This window comes from Jaculus jaculus, chromosome 1, assembly GCF_020740685.1.
Source record: "Jaculus jaculus isolate mJacJac1 chromosome 1, mJacJac1.mat.Y.cur, whole genome shotgun sequence".
Lineage (NCBI taxonomy): Eukaryota > Metazoa > Chordata > Mammalia > Rodentia > Dipodidae > Jaculus > Jaculus jaculus.
In genome coordinates, this window is record NC_059102.1 from 55,561,063 (window position 1) to 55,579,556 (window position 18,494).

An 18,494-nucleotide genomic window follows, 5' to 3' on the forward strand; every position below is an offset into this window, starting at 1 on the left:
CTGTAATTTCATTTCATTGTAACACAAAGAGGAAAACAAACAAACATCTGATGAGTACCCTTTCACCAGTCATGGCAAATGGAGCATTAAACCACTGTTCGAATGTGCTGCAGCTTTTAAAAATTGTGGGGAGGAGGAAGTTGAGGAGGGCCCAGAGTTCAGGAAGCTTGTTCTGCAGAGGGGTCCCAGTCAAGAGGATTCTTCTGGGCGCCACATAATGTGTGTTCAAGACCTGAGTCAGCTTGCAGTGGTGATTCTTCATTCGGTGGCCCTCATCCACTATCATGTACTTCCACCGAATCTGTAACACAAAACAAAGGATCCACATGAGGTGAGCACACAAAAATACAATGGCTTCCAGGAGGCAAAAAGGGGTACAGGAAAACCAAGAACCCAATGTGGCACATGATGTAGCATGATACTCCTGAGGGAAAAAGTGTTCCAGCCAATGGAGTATTGGTCATTGGCTGAGACAATTAAAACAACAATATTCCTCAGAGGCCCTGTGATCCTTTATCACCCTTCGACAAACAAGGACACTCAGCCTCAATGGAGACGGGAGCTACTCAAGAGCTGGCCTCTCCCCATCCAATGGTCTTGTTGATATGGTGTCTGAGCAGCTCCTAGCTTCCATGGCCATGCTACTTCTGCTCACAAAGTAACAGAATACGGAGGGCCACTTGAAGCAAAGGTCAATGACTGGCTTTCGCAAGGTGGCCCCAGCAGAACACTATCACACAGGTCCTCTTGGCTTCCTGCCTTCTAATTATACTGGTTATTTCCTACTTTTAGGGGTTGGCTCAGTGTTGGGTTTTATTTTGTTTTGTTTTTGTTTCTAAATGGTTATTAACATCATCATTATGAGAATATTTCATATAAAAATCTAAACTCTGAGCTTATTTTTGTTAAATTAGATCAAGCTACCAAGCTCCCTCTGCTTGTACAAACTCCTCACCTGACAGGTCCACCTCTTTACTATTCAAAATGAAAATATACAGAGACACACTGCAAAAATGTATTCTTCCACATAAGCCAAATTGCAGAATCAAACACAGCAAACTCCCCCAGTGTGACTATCTCTTAAAAGCAAGAATGCTCCTAGCACAATCCTTCTAAAGCTATTGTTCCTCTCCTCTCTCACCCACTTCCTTTCAGTCCTCTTCAAGATTTCTGCTCAGCATCTTAAAGTAACAATAATGAGGACTATTTCACTAAGCTCACCCACTGCTTACATGACAGTGGCACTGGCTACCCCCCCACCCCCACCAAAAAGTATCTGCTGCTCAGATGCCCCAGAGCCTGCTAGAAAACTCACAGGATGCACACAAGTGAGTGTGGCACAATGCCTGCCTTCCCTCTAAGAAGCTCTGGTGATGCCAGGGGAAAAAATAAAACCATCAGTCAAGCTGGGATGTGCAGGTGAAATAAATCACCTGTTGTGTCCCCTTTTCTTTACCACCTCTAAGAAGTATTTAAGGATGGCCAAAATTGTTCTATCAACTTATCAGTAGACAAAAATGTATGCAGATAAATATGTTAAGTCTACTCACTGTCAAGTTTAGCTTAGGAATCGATAAGCAGGAACCAGAGCCCTTTGATTTTGCTACTGAGTGTACTACTAATTAGGTCTTCCACTTGGAAGAAAGTCCTGCCCTTTTTTGTTAGCTGCATTTCCCCAGTAACAAATAAAAGCAATCTCATTACCAGGCGTCTCCAGTGAATTTTGAAAGAGATACGCAGAAGATACAATTTGAATTTTTTAAAGTATCTCATATGTACAAACACATTCCCACAGTAATATTGGATACACGTCATTTTTGACACCGCCAAATTCATCTTCAAGACTGAGGAACTGGAACCCTGCATTGCTGTTGGTGCCGCCTCAATTATTAAACCTCCCTTGGGCACACATTCCCTTTATGTTATTTCCTATGATACCATGAAGGGAATGCTCAGTTCCCAGAGCAAAGGTTTAATGTGGAGATAGAACAAACCCCAGAAATAGAAATTCGGTTCAATTCTGACCATAACTTAGTTTCAGATTATAGTGGTTTGAAAACACTACGGGGTAAAAGAAATTACCAAGGAAAAGAATTAAGTTTTCATGATTTTTTTTCCATGAAAGATGGTACTTCCATCTTTCTATGTGAACAGATGAAGAGACAACAACATGATATAAATGGAAGGAAAACCCTCTGGTCTATGGCTGAAGGACACCAATGAGGAGACATGAAGGTCACATACACAACTCTTTCTCAGCTCCAAATAATCAGTCATGGGAACAGCCCTGAGTGACTTGAACAGTGATTGCCCATGATTTTACCAAGGAAAACAGAAAACAGATAGGGCATGCAAGCCTCGCTGTGGATAAACGCTCGTGTGGAGGAGAGCATGTGGACGGGTTCTACTCGTCCTTGGAGAGAGAGGCACAAGAGGAATGAAGTTTCACTGACTATAACCCAAGGCAACAAAAACAATTCTTTCTTTCCAAACATGTTCAGGCTGTTGGAAAGAAAAGTTGCAAAGGAAACCTAGGTGAATTTTCTTAAAACATGTAAACTCATTAACCACAAAAGGGCAGGACCGGAAGGAGCCCAGAACCAGTCACTGCCCCCACCCAACACACAATGAAAAAACTTACAGCCCCTGACCAAAACTGGGGGTGTGGGGGGAATAAGAAAAAAAGACACCAACCAGTTAAGGATTAAATTATAGTATTGACTATAATTGGGAGAATATGTTACACTCCAGCGAGATGATCTATACTTGAGAGACAAGAATTTTAAAAAATTACCTTTGCAAGAATGTGCTTGTCTTTTATAATGTACTCGTAAGTAGTCAAGAGCACATTAAATTTGCCACTCCTCAGCTGGGGGACAAGGGAGCGTCGCATGGCAGGGGTACCCTGAAAGGAAAGAAAAACACACAGATTACTCCAACCAAAGTACCTTGGTGCTTTTCTCACTATTCATAGCTTAATGGAACCTAGAGAGGTGATGTGCACATAGGCGCATTTTCTTATACTGGGCTATTATCCACGAAGAAAGTCCTAGCTAAACCATACAGTCCTGACCCATTCCAGACCCTTACAGGAAGGTTTCCCACTTAAGGGTGAGAGAGAGAAATCACAGCAGGCTTGCAGGAATAGGGAACCTGCTGCTCGGCGGAAAGGCAGCTCCCTTTCTGGGGGAGCAGGCAGCAGGCAGCCCCAGCGCCCCATAATTGCCTGACTTTGTAGACCACTCCCCACAGTAGCAGCCCACAGCAGAGTCCAGTCAGCAGCACGTGGAATGGCCAATATTTGTCATTTGTATTACTCTCATCAGAAACCTCGCAATATGATAATTAACAATTTTCTTTTGCATTTCACTATCTGAAAGTAATTATGGTTTATTACAGTAATCTTCTTGGGATGATTAACTCTCACTGTTTAGAACATGATGTACATGACAAAACTTTACAACCAAATACAGTTCACAGATGTGCAAATGGAATGAAGGAAAAAGAGGGCCTATTTTCTGCTTTTTCACATTTATATATAAATACAACATTCCGAACCTTGTAAGAGATTTTCACCACAGAAGGAGCCCATTTGTCAAATTCATATGTCCAGTTAGATAGAGTCCTACAAAATAACAAAAAAATGATTTTAAAAAGTCATTTATACAAAAGTCAGTGGCTAAAATATGTTCTTATTCTCAGAACTTGCCTTCAAGAGACCAAAGAATATCAAATATATCAACTACACATTTAAAGTTATAGAAATAATCAGCTAGAAATAAACAGCTACAAAGCAAGACAACTTTGTGTTTCATTAAAATATATATATATTGAAGTGCCACATGTTCTCTCTCATATGTGGATCCTAGCTGCAGATGATTGGGCTTCTGTGTGAGAATGAAAATACTTAGTAGTAGAAGCCAGTAAGTTAAAAAGGAGGCATAAAGGGAAGAAAAAGGAAGGGAGGAAGGTACTTAATAGGTTGATATTGTATATTTGTAAGTACAATGATTGAGATAGGGAGGTAATATGATGGAGAATGGAATTTCAAAGGGGAAAGTGGGGTGGGGAGGGAATTACCATGGGATATTTTTTTATAATCATGGAAAATGCTAATAAAAATTTAATATATATATATTTTGGTGTGGAGAGGTGGCTTAGCAGTTGAGGCGTTTGCCTATGAAGCCTTAGGACCAAGGTTCAATTCCCAGAACCCACAGAAGCCAAGATGGCTCATGGTGGCTCATGCATCTGGAGTTCATTTTCAGTGGCTAGAGACCCTGACATTCCCATTCTTTCTTTGTCTCTATCATAAATAAGTAAATGAATAAATGAGAAAAAAATTAAAGTTAAAAACATTTAAAGCATGGAAGTACAGTAAGCAACAACCCTGAATTTTCATACAGCACTAAAAACAGCAACTAGCAGGGTGATTTTGGAATTCTTTAGAAATGGCCATATAAATTCAGAGAAAACTTGAATCAGGGAAAGAAATTACAATACCACATGAAGGAAATAAATCTATCAGGGGGAAGCAAGGGGAGAGATATCAAGTATTTTGCTTAATTCCTCAAAAGCAACATCATAATATACAAATTAGAACGTGCAAAACACAGATTAAATGAAAAGGACATGTAAATACTTGGAGTCAGATAATTTACCTATAAAGGTCTGCAGACAGTCCTCGCTGAGAAAGAAAATAATACAAAACAATAACCCTTATTCTCATTCCAGGTCCAAGTTTGTCTCAGCACTGACATCAGACAAGAGCTCGGTGAAGAAGACTTCACCCTGGTGCCCACAGGCCGACCACATGGTGCAGGCAGGGTGGCTGTGAACAGATCTTCCTTTGCTCAGGAGCAATGGCTAAAGACCAGAAGCAGCAACCCAGCGGGCGAGGCACTGGGAATGTGCTGGGGACAGCCGGGCCTGGTCCTTCTAGAGCAGCCAGCCATGGAACACAAAGGGCACAGACTGAGCTTACTTTCAGGCAGAATTCACAGCAATTATTTTGATGTCACTATGCTTATAGAGACTCAATAAGGAGGATGTGTGAATCTATAATGTTTTGATCACATACACATAGACACATAAGGCAAGAGAACAAGGCAAAAAAAACCTCAAACTAGTTTTTAACTATCCACACCTTCCCCTTTTGTGAGCTGCTTAGGAGAAATGAAGAATACACCTCACTGTATAGTGTGTGGGCTGTATAGACCATAATCTAATAGCTGATAAAAATCATTTGGTCCCACTTCATTAGCTAATCAAAGAGGCTGCCCTGGGGTGGGATGGGGGGGGGAATTAAAACCTACATTCAGATTATACGCTTCTGGTAATCCTGCTACATGCTATGATTCTGCCTTCAAGTGAGGAACAAGGACAAGTGACTAACAGGGCAATCCTCAACACACAGAACAGTGACTGGAATAGATTACTTACGAGAGGGGGACAATGATAAGATAGGGGCCATTGAGTCTTTTGTGCTCCATCAGGTACGTGATGAGTGCAATGGTCTGGATGGTCTTGCCTAGCCCCATTTCATCAGCTAGGATTCCGTTCAAATTGTTATTATACAGGGAAACCATCCATTCCAGGCCCTGGAGCTGAAATGAAGAGAAATTGTTTCAATTATCCAAGATCTGCACAGGTAATTAATACTAATACAACTCAAGTGCGGCTGTGACTTCTTCGCTTCTCATTGCTCTGTGCTGGCTTCCTCACAGAAGCAAAGTGGGGGAAGCACCAACGCACAAGGAATTTCAACTATGAGGCTGTCATTGTCCCTGCTGCTTGGCAGGTGCTGAGTGTTAATCAGATTTAGGAACGATGGGCTGTAGCATACTGGTGGGATTTGACGCAGCTCGGCTGCTCATCTGTACTTAGCATTTCACAGTAGATGACATTCTAGAATTATTGCAGATGAAGAAAAACTGGACCAAAATCTACTCCAACCACTCCAAGAACAAAAGGCCAATGTGAGGATTAAAGATAAACAAGCAGAAGGCTGGGCTGGCACACAGACCATCATTAGAAACTGCTTTCTTGATTATGAACAGCCTGCCCCAGGGTGCCATCCTAGGAGCCAAGGAACCCCTGACCAGGGAACCAGGGCCACTGTGCTGTGTGTGCCCTAGGAAGACATTGCTCTTCCTAGCAGAGAGAGACAGACAGAGAGAGGCCCCAGGGAAAAAGCACGTGGGAAGTCTGTAACGTGGGCACACCCCAAAGGCAGCACGCTGGAAGCTGACTGCCTGGAGCGTGTGCAACAAACCTCCAAAGCACAAAAACAATGTGCTCAACTCCTCAGGACAAGCATTTGTAGAATAGGAGAGGTGACAATACAGAGTTGCTAAACCTCCCTCCTCCAAACTGCAGCTCTCATACCATCCCACTACCAATGCTGGGCTTAAATGTCAAGATCAATTACAAGTAATCTATACATGTCACAGTCAAGTCAGCGTGCTAATGAAGTTATGCTCAGGGAAATATTCATTTACTTTACGGAAGAACAAAGGAAATGATTCATGTATAAAATATTTATTAAACGACTTGTATTTGCAAAGCATCATGCCAGGAGCCACAACAGATGGAAACCAAGGTATGCAGGCCTGCCTTTAAAGCTTATATTCAAAGAGGAAGCATTAAACAAGCAAACATACCAAGTACCAAGAGGTACTTGACAGTGCCAATGTGTGCATCGAAACTTGTATTGGCCCCACTTGTTCCCAGGGAGACAGTGCGATGGTTTAAAGATGTTGATAAGCCACATGGGTGAACTTTTCTAAAACTTGTGGTGTTCTTGTTTTGTTTTGTTTTGTGTTTTTGCAGAACAACAGAAATACAAAGAGATAAAGAGAGAAAAGCCTCCAATACAATGGGAAAATAAAAGGAACCAACAGAAGGGGGAGAGAGACAGGAGACAGGGGAAGGGAGGAAGCCAGGTATGGTGGAACAGACCCATAATCCTAATGTTTAGGAGGAAGAGGCAGGGGAATCAGGAATTCAAGGTCATTCTTGGTTCTGCAGCCAGTTTGAGGCCAACATGAACTTCATGAGACCCAGTATCAAAAATCTGCCCCCCCCCAAATTTCATGTATGAAAAGCCATAATAAAATCTATTACTTTGCATGCTAGTTTAAAAAATGGGGGGGGGGATATGTATGTGTGAATAAAACAGTGATGGGCAAGAAACAAGTTGTTTCCAACTTGACTCTGAGACCACCAGACCTTTAGAAAACTAAGTTAATGCTAGAAACATTTGGCTATGCAGTAAGAATGAATATTTTCTTATAAATGAAAACTGGTAAAGGAACTGAGTTTTACATGTATGTTAATCCCAGATAAAACAGAAACTAGAAGCAAAGGGGAGTAGAAATTTATTAAACTACAAGAAAAGACTTACTCCTGGGTTGTGGCATTGGGGACAGAAAGTAGGGTCTTGAGTCAAACATTTGTGGCTCTCCAGAAAGCAACAGAAAGGCGACAGTCATCTAGGTCAAGGTTAAACTCCTGAAGGAGTCATAGAGGAAGCTCACTTGAGGCCTAGGCAAACTGGAGCCATAATTTTAAGGAAGTTAAGTGAGAAACAGAGCTCATGAGGCATTATGGGTAGTCAGATTGAGGACGGCACTTCACTAATCAAAATCCCAGAGGCAGACAGTGAAATCATGTTGAAAAATGGACACAGGCCAGCAGGCAGAAGGGCAAAGAACTCACAATTGGAAGTAGAAGAAGCTAGATTTGGAGAGGAAGTGATAACGAGCACCTACAAAGGTGTCAGATGGCAGGAGGAAATCAGAGTCCTATTAAAAGTAATTTGTGAATGATTGAAAATGGGTCTCTCCTATGAAAATATGCCAGCTTATTAGAACATACTGAGTTTACAACCATACAGAGTAAGCCAAATGAAATTTAATTAAAACACACATACACACAAACTCACTCACTCACTTCTGGACTTCTTGAATGCGCCATGGCCTTACTAAGGCCTGAGCAATGGTGCTAAAAGTGTGCTCCAGGGACTCCAGGGAGCATTCAAGACTTTCCCAAGACACCCACAATGTCAAAACAGTTTTAACACTAAGGCATTCTTTTCATTTTCCCTGTTTTGCTATTGGCACTTGTTACAGCAATGGTGGACAGCAACTATGGCCCTCTGGTGCAGCCCAGGGCAACACTATGCGAGTGCTTCCCTCCCACGCAAATGCAAAAGCATAGTGCAGAGTTCAAAGAGTGAAGGAGACTTGACTCCAGAAAGTTAAGAGACCCACTGGCCAAAACCATGCAATTTCCAAGTACACTCTGCTAGATACTACCTTAGAATACTTGCAAGTGATGATATCAACGTGTGGCATTAGTTGTCAAAGTTTGAGGAATACAAAACTTAACTGGGCTGCTGACGTTCACTATGGGTTAGCACACACAGATGTGCAATGGGGATGATGGGTGGGGAGAGTCACTGACAGGGCACCCATATGGCTCTCTTGAGGTAGGCCACTGTGGTGGTTTGAGTCAGGCGTCCCCCATAAACTTAGGTGTTCTGAATGCTAGGTTCCCAGCTGATGGAGATTTGGGAATTAATGCCTCCTGGAGGGAGTGTATTGTTGGGGGCGGGCTTATGGGCTTTATAGCCAGTTTCCCCTTGCCAGTGTTTGGCACACCCTCCTGTTGCTGTGGTCCACCTTATGTTGGCCAGGGGGTGATGTCCACCCTCTGCTCATGCCATCGTTTTCCCCTGCCATCGTGGAGCTTCCCCTCGAGCCTGTAAGCCAAAGTAAACCTCTTTTTCCCAGTAGCTACTCTTGGTTGGGTGATTTCTACCAGCAATGCGTACCGGACTGCTAACAGCCACGGTTGTGCCAATTATCAATAAAAAAGTCCTACTTACTCCCCCCAGTGTCTGGAGAGGTAGCAGTATAGCATGTGATATTCTAGCTACAGTGGAGAGTATTTCCTATAGGTATTTGATCACAAAACGTTGTTTGTTAATTTCTGAGGAACAGTCATGGAACAAATGCTCCAAAGAACATACTTGAGGAAATACTACAAAGGAGTAGGAAGTATCTGTCATATTCGCAACCAAAGCACAGGTACCGACAACTTTGTGACTTACAGAGAATGTACTAATGCAGACTGTGCTTGGTGGCAGGTGACTTAGCACCCAATTATAGCTGCAACTAACATTGTTAAAGGAATACTTCATTTACTTCCAGATGAGATGAGAATGCTCCCTGCTCGAATAGAATAGGGCTGGCTTTTGTCTTTTGCAAAGACCCACAATGAATCTGGTCCAAATATTAAGCTAGCACTTCTTATAACAAATCAATCCCAGAAAAACAAGAGAGAAAACTGGTATGGTATGTTCCAGAAAAGACTGCTGTGATTTGATTGTGAAATGCCCTCCATAGGCTAATGTGTTTAAAGCACCCAGCTGGTGGTGATGTTTGGGCAGGCTGTGTTACCTTTATGAAGTAGAGCCTTGCTAGAGGAAGTGGTTCCCTGAGAACGGGTCTTTGGGTTTTATCACCTGGCCTCATTTCCTGTTCGCTCTCTGCTTCTTGACTGTGAATGCAGTGTGACAAGCTGGCATCCACCTCCTACTGCCAGGCATTTCCTGGGACTACAGGATGAAGCCCCCCCTCCCTTCCTGCTTTAAGCGGCTTCTTGTCAGATATGTAGGCGTGGCAACAAGTGAATAAGATCGCAGCACAGAAGCACTATAAGGAGACTCTCAATACAACAAGTGACTTGGTCTTCAAAACCTCTAAGTTGGTCCAGCTATGCCCCAATCCCAGTGACATCATGCAGGAGACGAGGGCTTGCCATGACAGCACGAACATGTCAACTACCTGGTAATGCTTCAGGGTCCCATTAATGAGGAGAGCGGACTGCTTCTCCACTCTCTCGGAGATGGCATGAGCCACTGTGTAGTAGGACTGGGAGCCTCTGGCACTGTACTGCATGCTGTACTCATCGTCCACATCCTGCTTTGCTGTCCTGAGAAAGACAAAGTGGAGAAGGGCATGGGGGCATTAAATCTATTTATGTGCTAGTTCATCCAAAATGATTTGAGAGCCTGAAATGGTTTCTGTAAGTACTACATGCCTTATAGCTAAAATATATTCAGCAAACCTCACAAAACAAAGCATGGTAAACATTATTAATACTAGCCTCACTTCATGCACATAAAAAGCTCAAGGCTCAAAGAGGTTACTTGATTTGCACAGGTCACAAAAGGTGCCCTTGACCTCAAAAGACCAACAGAGTCCCGAGCACTATGAATGCAGATTAGCACTTTGCCTTTCCTGGGTTCTTGGGATGCACACCAAGGCTCCTAAACTTATAGCTATGGAAGAAGAATAGATTGTGAAATTCTTGATTTTAGAAAACTTTATCTTCAAAACATTTTCTTTTGTATGTGATTTTAGAACAATTTTCCTATAATAATAGAGTTGTATAAGCAAAGAGGTGTGTAAACCACTGAATGAGAGGGCAGGCAGGGATGGAGGAAGACCTTGCTGTGTGGGAGGTAGAAGGAGTTCAAGCCCATGCAGAACAGGTGGTTAACTGGGCTGTGACAGCCAGGATGACACAGGAGCACTGTTTCACATTTGGGTTTCTAAGTGTGTTGGTTTTTTGTTTGGGGGGGGTGCAGGGAGAAACGCAGTAAAGCAACCAGACTTGGTGGGGCAGTGAGTTAGGTTAGTCAGATCTAGGATGGAAGTACATGTGACTGGTGGGAAACCCAGGAAGGAGCATGAGCTGCAAGGAGTGATTCAAGAATGGGAAATGGGGAGGAAGAAAGGGACAGAGGGAAAGATTGTTAGCATGAGGTCTACCCCTGTCCTTAAAACAAGACTTTCAAAAAAGAATCCACATCATATGAGCTTTGTGCTCTGCCTTTCTAAGTGAGGAAGTTCTGAGGGATACACACTCAATGATCTGCTTGGCATCCTTCTCAGAAACCTCTTCACTGTTTGGATCCAGACGTATTTTCTCTTCAGTCTCTTGCCTACTGGACTCTTCTTCTTCATCCTAGGGAAGGAAAAAACATAAGGGGGAAAGGCTATTATTTTAACAAGCAAATTCTGTGATAAGCATTTCCAGAAAGAGATTAAATAGCATTCTACTTCACAGATAATGTGAGTAAATACAATTAAGAGAAGAGTAAACTTAACATTTGCCTAAGGTAGACCATTCACCATTGCACTATTCGAAATGGATCCTTGCTCCCCAGAATGTGCATACCATATACATGTATATATTTTGTCATGTAGGGTACACATATAGCCTATAACTGCCTTCCGAATTCCATATTCCTCTCTCCAAAAAGAGATGTTAAAAATCTTCATATCCTCCTTCTGAGAATGCACGGTGGGATTCTGTGGTCCCTACTATTACAGTAGGGATCCAGAGCTAGTGAGCACACTGCTTTCAGAGGCTGCTTCACACCATGTATTTCTGAGAATTCAGAAAAAATTACCCTTGGCAAAGGATTCATCACCTCTTTGCTTCTTAACTATGATCCACAGACCAGTTTGAAAATGTCATGGCCAACAAGTTTAAAGGTAACCATGTGTTGTCACAACTCTGGGCTGAAAACACACACACTCACATGCTATCAATGTTGACTTCACACCTTGGACTTTAGGTCAGTTAGGAGCAGGAAGTAGGCCAAAGACTAAGAACAATGTCTTTGCAGTCTTAGCAAGGAAACAGGAGGGAGGGGAAATGACTTGCCACAAGTCCCTCCTTGGCTCTGGCTCACTGAGGACCTTAACTCCTGTCCTTTGGTCAGAGTTCATCTCTTCCCAGCTGTTTGAGTGGCACTGGCTAGCTAAAGCCTTTTCTTATCTCTGTGCCCCAGGGTCTTCCACAGAGAAAGAACTCTTACATTTGAATTATTTCTGGGACTTTTACGCAAGTAGGCAAGACATAAAGAGTAGCTGGGAGATATTACTGCATTGCAAAAATATTTGCTCTTTAGTGGATATGTTTTTATAATTTTTTTTTTTTTTTTTTGAGGTAGGGTCAGTCTTGCTCTAGTCCAGGCTGACCTGGAATTCACTATGTAGTCTCAGGCTGGCTTGAACTCACAGCTCTCCTCCTACCTTGGCCTCCTGAATGCTGGGATTATAGGTATGCACCACCATGCCCAGCAGGAAGAGAGAAGAATGGTCACCATGGGGCCTCCAGCCACCACAAACAACTCCAGACACATGCATGCACTGCCTTGTGAAGCTGGTATTACATGGATACTGAGGAATCAAACTCAGGTCGTTAGGTTTTTCAGACAAGTGCCTTAACCCTTGAGCATCACTCTAGCACCTAAATGTAATTTTTTATTATTTTTTAAATTTTTTGGTTTGTTTTGAGGTAGATTCTCACTCTAGCCCAGGCCAACCTGGAATTCACTATGTAGTCTCAGGGTGGCCTCTAACTCACGGTGATCCTCCTACCTCTGCCTCCTGAGTGCTGGAATTAAAAGCATGTGCCACCATGCCCAGCTTACCTAAATGTAATTTTTATCATTCTCCAAAAGCAGTAAAGGCTTAAGTTATATTAAGTTAAAAAACAAAGATTTGGGAGTAGATGATTTAGTGGTTAAGGCCCTTGCCTATGAAGCCTAAGGACCCAGTTTCAATTCCCCAGTACCCACGTAAGGCAGATGCACAAGGTGGTGCAGGTGTCAATTCATCTGCAGTAGCTAGAGACCTGGGCACACCCGTTTTCTCCCTCCTTTTCTCCCTTTCTATTTGCTTCTTTCTCTCAAGTAAATAAATAACATTAAAAAAACAAAAACAGAAGAAAATAGCTATTGTTTTTAAATCCTGTGTAGTTGTCCTTGGTAAGGTTATGCTGCCCACTCCTGGCATCCATTTGTGGCACTCTGCACTAAGATTCCTATAAGCTGACAAACATCAGACTTAATGACTATATTAACAAGACTCTAGCAGGGGAAATAAAATCAGTTAACACTCATTTGTACTGGTTAACTATTTCATAACTGACCTAAGAAAACCTTCATTATTTTATAATTCCTATTCAAAGTACCCAAGATTTCCATTTTTACTCTGAACATATGAAGTATTTCCTCCATGAGATGAAGAAATGCCCTTCTCGTTGGGTAACAAGCATATCCAAAGATTCAAACAAGCGTCCCATTTAGAGAGAAATCCAGAGACTTACTAAGCCTGTGAAGCCACACCCATGTTGCCTTTTTCCATCTCCGTTCCCAGACTCACAACTTCTAATAGATTCCAGGTCCTAGAGGACTTCAGACATTTTTAGCCATTTAACTTTCAGTGTGAACCATGCATACTCAGGAGGTTTGCCTTTCCCAAAGTAATCCAACTTCAATTCTCCCCAAAGACCTTTTTCCATCTCTAAACTAATGACAGCTTCTCTCTCTCTCTCTCTTTTTGATCCCAAATGAATTTAGAATTTGCCAAGATTTCATGAAGAGATGACTGCGGCACCTGACGTGTATCATCACAGCGCCTGCAAATGCTAACCTAAAGTTATCACCCAAAAGCCATCTCAGGAGGAGGAAGGGACAGAAGCCTTGGGGACAAGGTCTATATTCAGGGAGAAGAGTCTTCTGCCCTCAACTTTCAAGCCAGGAAACCCCACAGAACTGTGTACGTACCTCCTCTTCATAGTCAGAGTCACTCTCCTCACTGTCCGATCTCGGGGCGACTTCATAACTAGTGAAAAGGAGTAAAGAAGAAGAGGGGCTTAATTCTTTAAGTTATAAAACAACACATCGTACATAACCAAACCAGCATGTTCTACATACAGGCCACAAACACAGATAATAAATTCCGCCAGCAAAATTTTAGTTTCAGTATTTTATAAGGACCCCTTGCCCCCCCAAAAAAACCCACCCAATTCTAGAAGCGCACTGAATGGCAGTAATGTTATTTGCACATCATACCCAGGATTCATTTCCAACCAGGCATCCAGCTGACTTGCTTTGGGTGCTTCTGGTCCAAAGAGGACCTTGCCAGTTTCTGTGTGAGTCACTTTGACAGGCAGGTCGCTCATCTGGCTGCTCTCATCTATTGGCTAGAAAGAGAGAAAAAGAAATCACATCACCCCTAGTAGACATTATGAGGTTCTCTTAGTGCTGTGCTGGGTATTTCCCAGGCTTTAGGCCACCCAGTATCTGAAATATTTTTCTATGTTTCATAATTTCAACAACTAATACATCTTGGTGGGAAGGGAAAGGCCACTAACCACTAAAGAAACTGTGCACAGTAACACATGTCTATAATCGTGGCACTCAGGAAGCAAAGTAGGAAGCTCAAGGTCATAAGTTCAATGTCATCCTTGGCTACACAGAGACAGCATGTGCACTGTCCTGAATTTGATCTCCAGCACTGTAGAAAAGGGAAAGAGGGTAAGAAGGAGGAAACAAGAGAGGGTGAAAGTGGGGGGGGGGGGAAGGAGAGAGGGAGGGAGGGGAAACTGAATATGTCAGTCCTGCGCCCTCGCCAGCTAAGGTATAGGAACAAGACCTGAGCTCTTTCAACGGTTCCCTGCGACCTGAGTTAAGAGACAGAAGCTCAAGGGAGGAAGGACCAGCAGGCACACTGGCAGAAAGCAAGTTGTAGTGACAGTAACACCAAGGAAGAAACACCAGTTGTAGGAGCTCCTGTCTGTGCTAAACAGCAGCCATGTCTTTGTTGAGTAAGTTATCCAGTACGAGATCGGGTAGAGCTCATGGTTAGATTCCCTAATATTACTGGAGATCTGACAAGTTATCCTTCTATGATAATATGTAAGATGAGCAACTGCATCCTTGGTCCAAAATTGTTAAGTCTGAAACTTTTGGAGCCCTAACATTATGGCATGAAATGGAAAATTCCATATCTGACCCCATGTGATGAGTCACAGCCCAAACACAGGCACACTAAAACATTGTATAAAAACACCTTCGGCCAGGCGTGGTGGTGCAAACCTTTAATCCTAGCACTCATGGGGTAGAGGTAGGAGGGATCGCCATGGGGAAAAAAAAAAAAAAAAACCTTCAAACTCTATGTATAAAACATATGTATAAAAATAAGGTGTACATGAAACATAAATGTGTGTTTAGATCTGGGTCCCCTTCCTAGAATATCTCATTATTTATATGCAAATATTCCAAAATCCAACCAAAATCTGATATATTTCTGGTTCTAAGCATTTAGGGCAAGGGATACTAAGCCTATAACAAACTCACTTCTTACTTAAGAAAGACAGAAAAAAAATAAATAAAAGAAATAAAAGAAAGTAAAAAAAAAATTAACAAAACAAAGACAGAGACAATTTTGGTGATTTGGAACTAATAACACCCGCTCACACAACTCTACAGGGATCAATTACAAAGTTGTGGCTTGGGAGAAAATGAAGATGGTATTGTAGCCCCTGCAATCTCATTAGTTGCTGATTTGGATTTTACAGAACCAGTGTTCTTTATCTAAAACCAAACCACCAGGAAGGTATCTTACTGTACTTCTGTGTATGATAAAGGAAAAAAAAAAAGCCTGCCTATTTGAAACTTGAAGAATTGACCAAGACTGAGCTACCAGACTCTCAAAATAAATAAATAAATAAATAAGTAAGTAAGTAAGTAAGTAAGTAAAGGCTTGCTTGGAAAATTGAGAGAATAAGTGAAACTTAAGAAGGTTGTAGTTGACTTGCTCCAGAGGACAAACTGTCTTAAAAGGACTGAAAAGGAAGCGATCCTATGCTAATGAATGCTACTGCTTGCAGATGACCGACTTGGAGGAGCAGATCCCCAGGTGAGGTATTTGAAAATGCTCCATTTGTGAGTGCATCCAGCTACCTATTTCCTGAAGAGGAGTAAAATGGCAATTCATTACTTCAAAGAACTTTCCTTAAATTACTCCTAATTAGTTTTGTGGTCAAATAAATACATGCACCACTATCAGTTGTAATTAAGGTGGCAAGATAATTTACTACTCCAATTAAGCAAAATATGAAAGGAAAAATAATATGTAGAAGTTTGTTTTCTACATCTCATAGGAATTAACCAAAATGAGACCAAAAGCCCAACAGTTCTTTCCTCCTACTCTCTCAACAGAGAATTGTCAAAATGAGAGTCAATATATTAGTGACTATTCACAAAAATAACTTTAACAAAAGAAAAGGCTTACTCCAGTCTGTTAGATTTTTTTTTTCCTCTTTCACACGGGCTAAATCCATAGTTTTGAGCACCATTACTCTGTATGGCTACATGATACTTCGTCCTCATTAATGTAAAAGGTCATCCACACAAGATAAAAAAAGAAATCTACCATTTGCTTCCATTTCCCTGGCGGAGGGGGACTATATCTTGTTATCTTGAACAATTCTAATAGAGTTTGTTTTATTGCTAATGTCATGCCTCAGAGAGAAAATTGGAAATCACTGTGGCTAGAATTAGAACTTTGGCAAAAACACTGAATGAACACAGAAGAGCAGGAAGAGCATTATTTCAAAACAAACTAAGCAAGACATCCACCTTGTGAACTGCAACAAACAATTCAAATGTGATAAAATTAAAGAAAGGGGTGTGTCACAGGTCTGAAAGGAGTTGCTAATTCCCCCAAGAGATAGTAAGAGATGCAAGCCCTATTGCTCAGAACTGTCCAGCCTCTCCCCATATACTTGTTATCTGCAGAGTCCTGTGCTGGGTAAGGCTGAGCAAACTGTCATTGTTTCTACACACTCTAAGATGCAGTATTCCGCCCTCGTAACAGCCTGTTGAGAGTCTCTTAAACATTAACATGTCTCCTGGTTCTTTCCTTATTTGTGATCATAAGTGACTAGGTCGCATTTATTTTCAAGGGGTTTTTGTGTACAGGAGTGGTTCAACCTTTCTTCTTCCGTCCAGGCCACGTGAGCTCACAATAGGACCTATGTGTCCAGGGATTCTACAACGGGAAGGGCAAACCCCTATCCCCCTGCCTGCTTCAAGCAGGCTTCTCGGTGTGTGAGACGGTAACCGGAAATAAACTGTCTTCCCGTCCTGCTCTGTGCTTGTGCCTCCTTACCGTGGGTGAGTAGACATCTCTGAACTGTTCAAAGAAAAAAAATCTCATAAATAAATTAACTTAATCCTCATGACTCAGGAGACTATCTTAAATACTGGGATATAATACTCAGGACTATGGTCATTCAGCCACATATATAAACTATATACATAATATACATATAGAACCCCCTCCACACAAAAACTGTTACTCAAAATATGTGAACTGTTTGGTTTATGTACCTACATAATTTCAAATTAGTAACAAATTAGGGCGATTATGATGTATTTTATGCTTTGGTAATACTTACTTGGTATATGTAATTATAGAATTAGTTAAGAGTCTTACACTTTCTACATAGCCATAAATATATGATTATCTGTCTACAGAAAATTCCAAAATGGTATATATACAAGAAACTTTCAGTCATTGGTAACCAGAGACAGCTTTATTCTAATTTTCTACTGTGCTAATGTACTGTTTGTTTTGTTGTTTTTTTTTTTTTAATTTTAAAATGACTAGCTGAGGGAAAATCAAATGCAGTGAAAGTAGAAAACAAAGGTGTTGCAGGGTCTCTCTAGGGTTCCACTCAGCAGACCAGGTCACCTCTTACCTCGCCATCGGGTCCCAGGGCAGACTCCCCTCCTTCTGCATTCTCTTCAGCCTTCTGTAAAACAATGTCAAATGTTATGTAGGAATCAAGAAGCCAGGACAAGACTTCCGTGGCAGCTCTGTAATAAGAAACTATTTCATTACAGTCCTTCTTTACCTAACAGCATGTAGGTGCTAATGCTATTTGTTTTTATTTTCTCTTCACTAAGATAGAGTATGTATTGTTCTCACAACTTGCAGAGAGCCATTTAAAGCCAGATGTGGTTCAAGGCCAGAACACTAGAGATCTGTGGATTGTATCTTTAGGGACCCAAAGAGCTTAAGACATGGCAATATCAAGACAGCAGACAGATTCAGAAACATTCTTCCCTGTGTTTGGCACTGGGAAGACAAATCCTGACATAATTAGTTTGACTTTCCTATTCCCTTAGCAAGTTTTCATGGCAATGAAGAACAGCATTCTAAAACTGTCCATCAAGGATAAGCTCTGAACTGCTTCTCAGTCATAAAATTATAAAATACAACAAAAATCCTGTGAGTTCCCTGGGCATTTCCTCTTCTACTTAATTGGCTTTCATAACATATATAGTATTTTCACAATGTGTATATGGGGAAATGGATGCACTTAGATATCAGGAAAAATGTTGTCATCTTCCACTTCTTACATATTCTAATGCCTTCATCCATTCATTTGTATGTGCCAGAAAGAGGTCTCAATATAAGGGTGGGGTAACATCACATTTGATACAGACCCAAGAGAGTTTCGTCTATAGTATATACACAATGGAGAAAATTTTCCAGTTACAATACCTGAAACATGAAATATTTTATATAACTTTTTTTTTAACATTTTTATTAAGT

General features: G+C 41.5%; 1 protein-coding gene across 6 annotated transcripts in view; it reads right to left on the bottom strand.

Annotated features, from left to right (window-relative positions):
* The window catches only part of Smarca2 (SWI/SNF related, matrix associated, actin dependent regulator of chromatin, subfamily a, member 2), a 187,048-nt gene that overhangs the window by 106,878 nt on the left and 61,676 nt on the right, over positions 1 to 18,494 (bottom strand). For all 6 annotated transcript variants that reach the window (XM_045145734.1, XM_045145738.1, XM_045145746.1 and 3 more), the window contains 9 exons: positions 17,635 to 17,688; positions 13,940 to 14,070; positions 13,652 to 13,709; positions 10,937 to 11,037; positions 9,852 to 9,999; positions 5,443 to 5,606; positions 3,559 to 3,625; positions 2,795 to 2,905; positions 59 to 301 (listed from right to left, as the gene is read on the bottom strand). In XM_045145734.1, the coding sequence (XP_045001669.1) occupies positions 59 to 301; positions 2,795 to 2,905; positions 3,559 to 3,625; positions 5,443 to 5,606; positions 9,852 to 9,999; positions 10,937 to 11,037; positions 13,652 to 13,709; positions 13,940 to 14,070; positions 17,635 to 17,688 (1,077 nt within the window). The remainder of the gene's footprint in view (positions 1 to 58; positions 302 to 2,794; positions 2,906 to 3,558; positions 3,626 to 5,442; positions 5,607 to 9,851; positions 10,000 to 10,936; positions 11,038 to 13,651; positions 13,710 to 13,939; positions 14,071 to 17,634; positions 17,689 to 18,494) is intronic.